The sequence below is a fragment of the Pseudochaenichthys georgianus genome, chromosome 13 (genome assembly GCF_902827115.2).
Source record: "Pseudochaenichthys georgianus chromosome 13, fPseGeo1.2, whole genome shotgun sequence".
NCBI lineage: Eukaryota > Metazoa > Chordata > Actinopteri > Perciformes > Channichthyidae > Pseudochaenichthys > Pseudochaenichthys georgianus.
The window spans coordinates 16,454,254-16,466,720 of NC_047515.1; the positions used below are offsets into that span (position 1 = coordinate 16,454,254).

The 12,467-nt window shown below is 39.7% G+C and overlaps 1 protein-coding gene across 1 annotated transcript in view; it reads right to left on the bottom strand.

Moving 5' to 3' along the window:
• Window positions 1-12,467, bottom strand: part of frem2b (FRAS1 related extracellular matrix 2b) — a 60,613-nt gene that overhangs the window by 20,669 nt on the left and 27,477 nt on the right. The window contains exons 3-6 of the mRNA XM_034097166.2: window positions 8,830-8,976; window positions 5,151-5,381; window positions 3,166-3,291; window positions 2,310-2,561 (exon numbers count right to left, since the gene is read on the bottom strand). Coding sequence (XP_033953057.1) covers window positions 2,310-2,561; window positions 3,166-3,291; window positions 5,151-5,381; window positions 8,830-8,976 — 756 coding nt within the window. The remainder of the gene's footprint in view (window positions 1-2,309; window positions 2,562-3,165; window positions 3,292-5,150; window positions 5,382-8,829; window positions 8,977-12,467) is intronic.

Consider the following 12,467-nt stretch of genomic DNA (forward strand, 5'->3'; position numbering starts at 1 on the left):
GTTGTTGCTCAAATTTTACACAAATTGTGTGTATGTGTCTTTTTCTGTGTGTGTGTGTTCAGGCAGCATTGTTTGTCTCAACATCATGCTGAACGTCTTGACAACACACACACACACACACACACACACACACACACACACACACACACACACACACACACACACACACACACACACACACACACACACACACACACACACACACACACACACACACACACACACACACACACACACACAGTTTGCACAAAAGGAGGCTGTATGTCCCTTAAGATCATGCTGTATGGGGGACCCTTGTGAGTCTGGCACGTTCTGATAACTGATATGCATAAGGAGATGTTGATTGTCACTCAGCCATCCTGTTGAAGCTAAAGGCAAAGAAAACATGATTACAGATAAAGCAGGAATACTGAGTGCAGACTGTTTACACCAGTAGTCAGTCTGAGTCAAGTTAATCCTGAGCCTGTTTCTCCTGTTTCTGCGTGATAGTGCACGGAGGACCTCTAATGTAGGCCCAGGCGTGCCAGGAGGTTTCAAATCAGTAGAGCAAGAACATTTCATTGTATATTTAATGATGAATTGGATTTTCAAACCACACACATTGGATTACTCAGGCAAGTCATTGTTTATATTTGCACACTGACTGACTATGAACCAGGGGCTTAAAATAGGGTATGCCTTCCAACTATGAAAAGCAGAAATGCATAACATGAAGATACTATTTATCAGGAACCTTTGACCCACTAGAATAGTAGTTCCCTTAACCATTACAAATGTGCAATGTGTCCTTCTGAAACCACTTCTTAATACTTTTGTAATATATTTGTGCTCTATTTATCAGCCTCCGTGATTTTCAAACAGCCTTGACCTTAACCCAAACTGTAAATGACAAGGAACCGTGTTTGATGGAGTCAGACAACCATAAAAAGACTCGATAATATCTCCAATCAATGAGCTCTCTGGCAGGTGTTGGACGTGCATTTTTTGCCGTATGAGAGTCAGTATCCATAAATACTGTGTTAGCACATTACTTTGTGAAACATGCTATGAGTACTGACTGTTGTACATCCAATTAAAAACGTCTGTTCCCCAGTCAGAAGTCTTGAGTCGATACCCAGGAGCAGCGGAGGTCGAAAGGACCTGTTCTCACTCTCAGGTTACACCAAGCGCTGCTACAGTTAGGAAACATTCCAAACACGTAACCTCCTCCTTCTTCAAGCAGGTCAAATCCACTTGCAGTGTGTTTGCCTCGAATCCCTCAGGAGAGGAAGAGGAGAGTCACTTGTTACACAGTCTAATTTGCAGTAGCCTTTAAGGGAAGAACTCCTAAGCACAGGTTGAAACACAGGTTGAAGTACAGACTGAGACCTGGATACATTTCTTGGGAGGGGAATAACATCATAAATATATAATACAAATGCATGCATTGCTTAATCACACACTTCTATAAAATGTTCAGTATGAACCGAATATGAAATAGGAGGCTCTCCTGGAAGCAGGAAGCCTCCAACTTAGAGCAGTTGGAGAAGATTAATATGAATCTCCATAAAGCAAGTTATAAGAATGTAAGAATGCTGAATCGAATAGTGCATCATCACCCACATTATGGTGATTTAAATGGGTTTTGATTCAAGGGGAAAAAAGACTGTTCAGCAATTACGCTGGGTTGTTCAGCTCTAGCCAGCGATCACGGAGTCTTGACTTTAGAGCAGTGCTTCTGCAGATCGTCAAAGCGATAGGGAGCTGTGGAATGGCCGTCAGGTGTTGGGGAACAAAGAGGCGTCAGGAAGAAATGCGAGACTATCAGCCCTCCAGTCTGAGCCTGCAGATATGAGATAAAGTATTTGCCTCCAGGAAGGAGCCTCACACACTCAAACGCTTTCCCTCCCTCCAAAACATTGTCAGACAAGCAGGAACCCATACAGAAAAAACCTTCAAGCACACATTTCATATTTTCTCCCACACTTTTGCTGTCTGTCTGGCCACCTGCCAACTGTTTACATGTCTCTATTTGGATCAATTTAGCAAAACATCAGCTATTGTCAAAGTGCTTAAACATTACACATAACAGCTTGAACAAATACAGTAACTCCTCAAAATAAATCTGATAATACCAAGGAAAAGACACATTCATGCTGCCTGTTTCTTGAATTGAAAAACCTTTGAAAGTAAAAAAAAAATAAAAACCTGCTTCTGAATGCCACACAAGGGGATTCAATAACCAAAGCCCTTTTCCTTTCTTATGCCCGACCATTTGACACAATATTGCATTCCTCTTCACACCTTTGAGCATGGAAATGTCATCTTACCGTCTTCCATATCGGGAATGATTGTGATTCTAGCTGCGGGGAACTCTGAGCCCAGGCGGCCCCCCATGGGCATGCTGAGGGTGACATTGAAGCTTTCCTCGTCTTCATACAGAGAGTCATCAATGATCACCACCCGGCAGGATTTCTCCACCTCTCCTTTGTCAAAGCGCAGTATGCTGTGATGGTCCTCAGGCCTGGAGATGTAATCAGAGTAGGACAGCACGGTGGTGGGCACGGTGCCTGTGGCTGAAACTAAATGGGGAGAAAACAGAATAACAGAAAGCTCAGTTAATGATCCAACCATAATACAGTATGTTTTGTTCACATTTAATCAATAACTTAAAGGGGACCTATTGTGCAAAATCCACTTTTTCATGTCTTTTATAGATAAACATGTCATCAGGAAAAAAGATTCGCTCACTTTTTATCCTGATACATTTATATAAAACCTGTCTGAAAAGGAGCTGATCAGATTTTGACCACTTTATGATTTCATAACGATTTTTTTGGCTTGTGTAACCTTTAGCCAATCACCAATCAAGGTAACACCCGCCCACCTTACCACCTGAATCTCTTGCTACCATTGTGTTATTTTTAACCAAATATCTCTCAGAGGGGCGTGGGGAGGGGCTCCTTATTTTTCATCTAAAGTAACACACAGAGAATCAGCACTTCTGAAACAGGGCTGAAACAGGGGATTATGGGATGCTACAATGATCTGTTTGGTATTTCGAGCAAAACACTTCAGAGACATGTTTTAGAGCAGCATTTCTTTTAAACTCCTACAATCCTCTTTGTCTATAAAATATATATAGTCCTGAAATAGTCTTATTTTAGCCCCCACGGTGCTTGTTACCTTGCTGTGTGCAGCAGATGACCATGAGCTCCTGACTGACATCTCCACTCCTGTGCACTGGGATCAGCAGCTCTCCAATGTCCTCCTCTATGTTGTATTCAGCTGAGGGGATGAACACTGTTGACTCTGTAGAGGAGAAAATCAATGCACAGCAGAGCATTACGATGACATAGAGGCGTTAATATGTATTATTAGTGTTTTTAAAAAAGTGTTGTTACATTGTATTGGACTTTTGGTAGAAATAAATCCCTATCTTACGTCATGTAAACTCAACTGAATGAGAGGAGAAGAAAAAGGAAAAGCTTCAAAACATCTAGTCATTTGTGACATGATTTACATGAATCACTTTTAATACACAGGCTTGCAGCTTATACACCAATGACAGCTCTCATTACAGCTCTGCTGATGCTGCCTCCATCATGTTTAATCAAACCCAGCAATCTACTGCTTGTTTATCTTCAGCAACTATTCAAACTAGAGTGCGCTTCAGTCACACACAGAATAACGCAGACGCAGATGCAGAACATTTTATTTGTAGACGTCTGCTGTTGAGTTAAAAAAGTAAGGAATCCCTAAGAGAATTAAAAACAATGTGTACACATATAAGCCTCACACTTTCATTATACGTTTCCCACATAAACTGGCTAGAAAAAAACGAGTGTAACACTAATTATGTCTGCAAGCAGAGACGTGTTAAACAATTTGGTTGTTTTTCCACAGTTTTCCTGGCAGCCCTCCATTCCTTTGTCTCTTTTCTACCCTGAGCTGCATATGAAAGCTCGAAGCTCAGACGGAGGCTCTCTCTCTCTCTCTCTCTCTCTCTCGCTCAATCTCTCTCTCTCTCTCTCTCTCTCGCTCATCTCTCTCTCTCTCTCTCTCTCTCATCTCTCTCTCTCTCTCTCATGGTCAGCCACATTAAAAGTGTTGGAGAGTCAACAGAGCTTGACCTGTCCTTTCCCATCCTGAATACCATGCATACTTAGAATGATGTGGCAACTCTTCATCTCTTTTTGTTTTTACCACTAAGCTGAGTTCAGTCTGAGCCGCTCTATTCTGTCTGGTGTGAAATTATTTATTTATAGTGTCATGGTTGCAGCCTCCGGGGATGTTTGTATTTATCTGCTCGGAGTAAAATAGAAACAAAAATATATTTTTATGAGTTTAGAGTGTATTTGACCTTGACCGTGCCAAAACACATCAAAACCTGAGACACCCTAAACGAAAAGGAACAAAAGGAAAGACAATCACAGGAAAAAAGAAGATCACATCGTGCAGAGATTTCTGCCAATTGAAAGCCCACCAGAGACCGATGTTCTGTAAAACAATGTTCCAACTAAACATCTTAATTAGCATACAATGTGGACAGCAACTTCTCCCTTTTCACCAAGCCTTGTGGGATAAGGGGGAGTATTATCCATATTTAAAATATGCAGTTCTCTCTCAGCTCTATCACAGTCACGCTGTTCTCAGACACACTGTTCACCTGCTCTTGGAGAGCTCATTTCCGATGCAGGAAGGTCGTGTGCTCTCCAGATATCATGTTGACCTTGTATCTACACTTTGAAAGAAAATCCAGCCCCTGTTTAACTATTTCCATAATCAAGTTGAGTCCAGGATGTGGTTAGTTTCTTTAAGCATTCAGTTTTTATGTTAATTGATTTAGCACCCCTTATTAAATTAGGACATCGTTGTCCCTGATTTCTTTCTGCATGATAGGTGAACAGCTGTGCAACACAATGTTAATGGTTTGGAACATGTAAAAACGTAACAATACAACGTAAACTAAAACTGTATATAACTGGAAAATGTTCTGCTGTCAAACTCCAACGTCCATTTAAGACCTTGTTAAACAACAAAACCAAGAAAAGCATGACCAATAATTTTTTTGGGCATACGTTTTTAAGAAGAAACGTATTTAATTTTAAATATAGCGCTATCCCTATTTTAAGCAATACAATGAAATATAAACATTTATCTTTACTGACCATCATCGGGGTCCAGGATCTCCACAGTAGCAAACAGCGGGAATTCAATGGCTGCCATCACCGGCTCAGACAGAACGATCTGGAAGCTCTCAGACACTTCATGCTCGCTATCTGACAGGATCCGCACCTTCCAGGTGGCTGTGGTCTGGCCCGGGTTAAACTGCACTTGTTTCTGAGATTTCCCTCGGAAGTCTTTATCCTTCTCTGCGGTGCCATCCTTTGTGCCAATACCTTAGGAAGGACATGGAAGAAATTGGTTATTATCATAATCATGCATATCAGAGAACGTTTCACCTTGCTAAGGTTTTGATACCAGCGACCATCAATGCATATTTTTCATGATTTACATAAATACATTTCTTAAATGGATTAACAATCTGTGAATCCTGATATATTTATGTATCAGTGAATGTAATGAGATATTGTAGAATATAATAATTGAAAATATACATCGAAACTACAAATCTTTGCCCCATTTAAAACAAGGAAAATGTCATGTCCCAGTTCGTCTAACCAGACAATAGCTGCCCATCTTCTGGTTGCAGTTTGTCATTAATAACGATTTGAATATCTATAGTGGGAATACAGCCAATTATCCCTCATGTCAACCTGCTCTCAGCCGCTGTTGGAGGCTGACTTGCGTTGTCTGACCTTCAGCATGCGAGCTGTTTGATGGTGGCTACGGACACTATAGCTGAGAAACTGTCATGGTCTCTGTTGAGCGGGAGCACTGAGGCTGGTGAAATGTCACACAGCCTCTCCATTGTCTTTGCTAACTGGGCACACAACAATCAGCAGGGATCTGGCAGTAACAGGAAAGAAAATGCCTGCACACACCAAGGCAATCCTGAAGGCTTCATGCATGTGGCAAACAATACATTGTTAGATAAATGAAACACAAGGATTGCATGAAATAAGAAAAGACACAATTAGAAAAGTTGCTGTTTGGTAGGACAGGAAGGAAGAAAGAGAAGAGAAAAAAATGCAAATAGCACATCAGGACTACAAACAAGCTCTTCAACAGACCACAGATTGAGTAATGCATGAGTTTGGGCTTTTAAGAGAATTACCATTCTGTTATTTGATGAAAATAAAAAAGTGGGCTTTGATATGCAAGTACAGAGAGAAGGAAAGGCCACTGCACATACGTGGTAAGATAAAATGGTCAAGCTCAATTGAGCTTGAAAAATCAGCAGTCTTCAAAGAGTAGCTAGGAGAGGCAAGAGAATGATTTGCTCTTAACTCTATCTCTCGCACAATGCCTGGATTGGACGGCGGCTTCGCAGCAGGTGGGCTCGCTGTAGACTCCAAAGTGGTGACACCTGAACTGTGCACATTGACCATGCTCCTCTGATCAGTGTTCACTCAGGCTGGGTTGGGCAAGAATAGATACCTCCAGGATCCATGAGTCGGTCCTGGCTTGGGATCAGCCATTATCTCATCGCAACACAGAGACAGATGGGCGGCTTAAATTGTCTGGTTTTTTGGTGGCCTGCAAAAATGGTCTGCTCCTTTTGCTTTATATCTTCAATGCAGCTGAAGAAGAGATGCACTACCAATGATTACTTTGAGAAAGTAATGAGTGCTCTCCTTTGGTTCTTTTACCTGACTGAGACAGAATTGTTAGTTGTTTACCTGCATGCAGAATGCAGCAGAGATGTTTTTGAAGCATGTACTGATAGAATACTCTCCCCAAAATCATATTTCTCTGGTTTCTCATTCAAACCAAAGTTAATTATTCAAGCGTGTGCTACTTTCTGACAATGTAAATATACGCAAGTTACATCCCAAACCAAAAGCTATCTCAGAAATGTTTTTCCTGGCTAGAAATGGAGAAAAACATTTTAAAATCTATTCAATAGGACTGACAGAAAAGGAACAGGGTGATCTATGATGAAAGAATCGATGCCTGAAGATGAAAACATGTTCTCAATTAACTGTAATAAGAAACAGACAACATGAAAGCTTTCATAACCTATGCATTTAGAAAGATAACCATTATTGCTTTCTGTGTTTTGAGGGAGCTGTAAAATGCAATGGTTTGGACTTAATATCTTTCTAAATTGCAGCTTCTTTTGTGTGCTTATTCTCCCCAGCATGTAGGGGTGGACCATCCACCCTCAATGATTATCATTCCCCTTGATGCTACCTCAATCACAAGAAAACTGCACTGTGAAAAGCTATGGTTTGGACTTGAAAGCTCACAAAAGACATAAAAAGAAATGCAAGGCATGTTCGTATTGGGGACTGAACACAGAGTGCATCCAAAGTTCAAAATAGCGCTTCTTTCATTTATAATGCAATCATTAATAAAACATTAGTGGTGCTCGAGAAAATCAAAACAAAGGACAGTCATGTGATTATTTGCCCAAGTTCCTGATTCAAAATATGCTATTTTGCTGTTAAATGTTAATTTTCTAAGAGATGACCGTGGGCTCATCACACAGAGGATACAGTTGAGTTTTTGCAGTTTCTTTTGTTCTTGTAACTAAACTTGTAAACTGTGTTCTTGTTATGACATTAATTTACTTCTTATAGTGATTTATATTCAACTATACTGTATATGCCTGTATATCTGTTGAGTACAATGATCTGTATTTTTTTACTACAATGAGTGGCAGAGATAGCGATGATAATATAACGAACAGTGTGAGGCACTATAAAGGTCAGCACAATTTGCATATCATCGAAGAGATGTTTCATTAGTCTGTCGCCCCGGAGCATACACAAATCCTGAAGACAGTAGAGGAAATTATCCTTAGGGATTTTGACCTTTAACATCCTTACATTTTAATCATACCTTGTTTTTATGGACAGAATAAATATAGAACGTAAAAAAGGCCAATAGTGCCAGTAGTAAGAATTCCTGCCACTCATAAACGCTTTCAGCAGCTTGTTATTTTAAACAGTGTTACAGTTATTGTCTGTTAGTTCCTGCCAGTAAATCTTCTCTACTAATATTTGGAACAGCACCTCTCTAAAGCCGCCAACTTTGGGTGACCTTTGTTATGTGCACATGCAGTTCCTGAGGGGTAGTGCTGTGCTTTTGTGTGCTTGGAGCGTAAATACTGGCTGGAGGGGACAGGTGAAAGGTCATGTGTGACTTTAGGGTCACCTGTGTGACCCTAAAGGTGTCTGGGACAGCCTTAGAGTGGTCCTAATATGTATACAAGTGTGTGTGACCTCTGGCACCCTGCTTTAGTGAAGGGACAAGGAGTGTAGGTTTCTCATTTTTGTTTTTTTTCTCTTAAGGATACCTGCAGACATTTTCTGATTGGTTATTTCTTTGGCAAAGCAACACCAGTGTAGTTTTTGGTGTGGGTCCAGGACTATTTCCAGGATGTATGTCACTAAAGCACAAACATATGTACTTATTTACGTGTGATTTGTGCACTTATGGAAAAAGTCTTATCGATGTATCTCATGCTACATTTTTCTCACTTCTTCCTTTTTTACTGCAGTACCTATTTCATGTATGTCATAGATATTGTAGTTAATATATTGGGTGTTTTACTTTATTATTTTTATTCATAATTGCTGGTGCATAACCGGATTGAGATCAAGATAGAGAACAACATTATTTTTAAAATACTCTTCGATTGCTTTATAGTGGCATTTAGAAATTACTATGGAGAATCTATTTGTATAAGTGTCATCAGAAGAATCAGTGTCTACTTACTAACGAAGGAAGTCTCCCCGAGGTAGCCCCGACGTTTCAGCACCACCTCCAGAAACTTGACCTCTTCATCCACCACATAGTGCTCCTTCTCCAGAGAGATCCAAGCCCAGTTCAGACGATACTGCTGGTTCTTCAGTTTGTTGCCTCCTGCAAACAAATACAGTTAATCGTGTTAAAGAAACTTAGAAATGGATCCATAGAAATAAACACAGGCATGGGAAAACACAAGGGATGACTAATAGTCTCACTAGCACATAATAATCCCAACAATGATTGCTATTTCTTATAGGGGGTTGCACAGACATTTCCAACAGCCCTAAATAGAATGTTTTCTTGGTTTCCTTCAGGACTCGACTTTGAGACTCAAAGGTATTAGTCAGGGAGAGTGGTGCACAGCCCCAATGCCAAAGGAATAAAGTTGTCTCATTGCTTCTTTTTTAATTACGATAAAAAGTGTCTGTTTCTTGTCTGAACGGAGGTATTTCATCCTTGCTTTTTGAAGTTGGATTCAAAGGGCGAGGCTACAGTCCTTGAGGGCATCGCTGCTACTATTTCACCATAAAGACTCAAAGCAGAGCCACACACACAGACATCAAAAAGACACACAGGTATAGAAATACAGAGAAAAATAGTGCACACACTGACCTATAAGGAAACCGCCACACACTTGAATCGAATTTGAATTGCACTCACTTGCCTCTAAGTAATTCTACACATATTCTTAAGACTTGGCACGCATCCACCAGACTGCACAGTAAGTGCTGCTGCTTTACTAGATCAGGATGTGAGATACAAATGACTGATCCACCAAGGATCTGGCACTTCTGAAAGTGCTGGAATAATAGCTAAACTGACAGAAGGGTGCAGGGTCATTTCTCACAGTGTTGCTGTTGTATTTGTTGGGCACGACTGAGAGTTTCTAACCCGCCCCACCCTTGTCGTTAGGGTCAGTAAATCTGTTACATCCAGCTGACCGCTCCACTGTGTCCATTTCCTCCCTCGATAGTCCTGCTGAGACCTTTACACATTCACCCTGGATGTTTTATTATGTGTGAGGGCACACACTCACCAGTTAATGTGTTTAAATGCTCTCTGCAACAGCTTTTTCCTACAGTATAGAGTATTTATTCAAAACTGAGTCTGAATGCCTGATGCTTTTTGACAACATTGTGCTCAAACCTTTTGTGTCACTGTGACCTGAGAGAAAAAGTGGGCTCTTTTTATGCCTTCTTATCCAAACCCAGCAAATCATTGAGTTGAGCAAACTTCATTAATCCATAATGAATACATGGAGGTACTTTCTGCCTGATAGAACACTTCAAGAGAGTTGTGAAGAATAAGATAGTAGGGAGATTCTAAAAAGCATTTCTAGTTACTTTTGGGCTTTATCAAAAATGCTAGAAAGAAGAAGAATAGAGAGATACTGATGTCCTTTGAACTTGTGTGTGTCTCAGTTAGACTTGGTGGTTGCAATTGCTGTCATTGGAATGACAAATTGCAGACACTGTAAAGATTGAGCGGGAATGAAAGGAGCTGCTATATTTCTCTTTTATGCAAAATTAACTAAATGTTGTATTAAATCATGAAATTCTTATAAATATTTTTTTCTATCCCTCTAAAAAAATAGCATTTTTCTTTGCTCCAGAGGCACCGCTATGAAGATGTTATCAAGGTCCTGATTAATTACTCAAACCATAATTAAATTGATGAGAGGTCCAACTAAAATAAACGTTTCTATAGTTGATGTTGTTTAGTTGGCCTGCTTTCCACTCAAGTCACTGTTCATGTGCACAACCCGTACATCTGGTATCCGAAAAAAGTTATAATTACATTTTAAAAAGAATATAGTTTGCATCACAAACAGCATGGGAAGGAACATCATAAAGGACAAGCACTAATTAAATGACTAAGCTCAGCAGGGAAAGTTCTTTGGTAAGTCATTACATGTGGCATTACATTATATAATATCCCTATTATAAAGTCAAACAAGCTTGATCCATATTACGGCAAGCAAGCGATAAGAAAAACTATTCAATGTGAAACTAAAAATGGTGTTTGTCAAGAAAACACATGTTTTAGGGTAAACACCGGCTGAACACTGTGTGATGAAAGAAACACAGAGGAAAAAGGGTGATTTGCTATTGTATAATATCAACTGGTTATAGAGAAATATGTTTTTTTTAATAAAATGTCTCAAGTGATACATTTTACAACTCATACATTCTTGAGGTTTACCACAGTGTAGGATTTTGGCTTCCTGTGTGTTCCACATAATTCTTGTGGAGACAGGTGACCTGTGTATGACAGGACCTCCCTGCTCCATTTGGATTAAAGCCATGCGGCATGCCACCGGTAAACATTGCATGTGTGATCTCTGAGTCGTGGAGGAGACAATCCTCCACTGAGGTAATGGAAACTGAGAAGGTCTTGTCTATTTGTCTAGATTTATATGGTTGGCAGAGACTTTGTAATAGCTATAACATTTAAGAATCGTATATCGCCAGATTTATCCAAAGGACCCTGTCATTTCAGTAAAAGCATGAAATGGTTTTGCATAGTTATTTACACGACACAGCCTACAAATCATGCTAAGCCTCAAAGGAGCAGCTTTCCCTTTCCATATGAATCACATTAAACACCGGTTAGCCTTCCACATTACTAACAAACATACTGTAAAGAGGATCTATTCATTATACATGTTTCATATCTAGCAAAATCCGAGGAAGATACCTCCAGCAGCGCTTTCTAATCTCAGGAAGAAAAACCTTTGTGTTCACAGTTTATATTACAATCACACCATGTCAAGAGCAAATATTGAGTTGAGGAGGCATTAAAGTCCAGGCAAAGCCGCAGTGTGGCCTTCAGGGAGCAGGGGAGTGGAGGTGCTCGTTTTCAGAAGACCGCTTCACTCCTACAGATTTCTTTCTAATTAAGATAAGCAGGGGTTAGAGTAAGTCCACTTCAAAGAGGCCCCAAGGATAACACCATAGTTAATCTTTAACCAACGTCTGCAGCAGTGAGACAGAATGTATTGAACAATATTGGTATCTCCTATGCTCCGGTCTTGCCACTGCTTTGCAGTATAGTGCAGAAACACACATCATATGCAGTGAAAGAATCATGTAGTGTACATTAACTTTATGTTAAATTGTGTTTCTTCTACAGTGTATACATATTCTCATTAAAAGCAAATAGCATATGGTAATAGGAGGATTCCTACACATTCCAGTGACTAGTCAGCTTAAGTTTAGTTTAGTTTATTATTTTTTTTCGAGCGTGTAAAACCAAAGAAAATACAAATGAAACAAAAGATGATACAGACATGATACAGTACTATAAAAATGAATGCAATAACAAAACGAAATATTTAATTAATAATTGAATATTCTGTAGTATCATTGTCTGATATCAATAAACAACAAAGCTTTAGCTAATTACACGTCCGAAAAAAAATCATTCACTGAATTAATTGATTGACTTTTAAGCAGTGGTAGTGTAAGTGAAAGTCTCAACAAAGTATCCTCCTCTATTATTAGAACCACTTTACAATGACCAGCCTTGTACATGACTTGTTTTCACAAACAACTCTGTACAGTTCATGGGTCAGCCCTTTCTGTTCCGTCCAATCACATACTAGA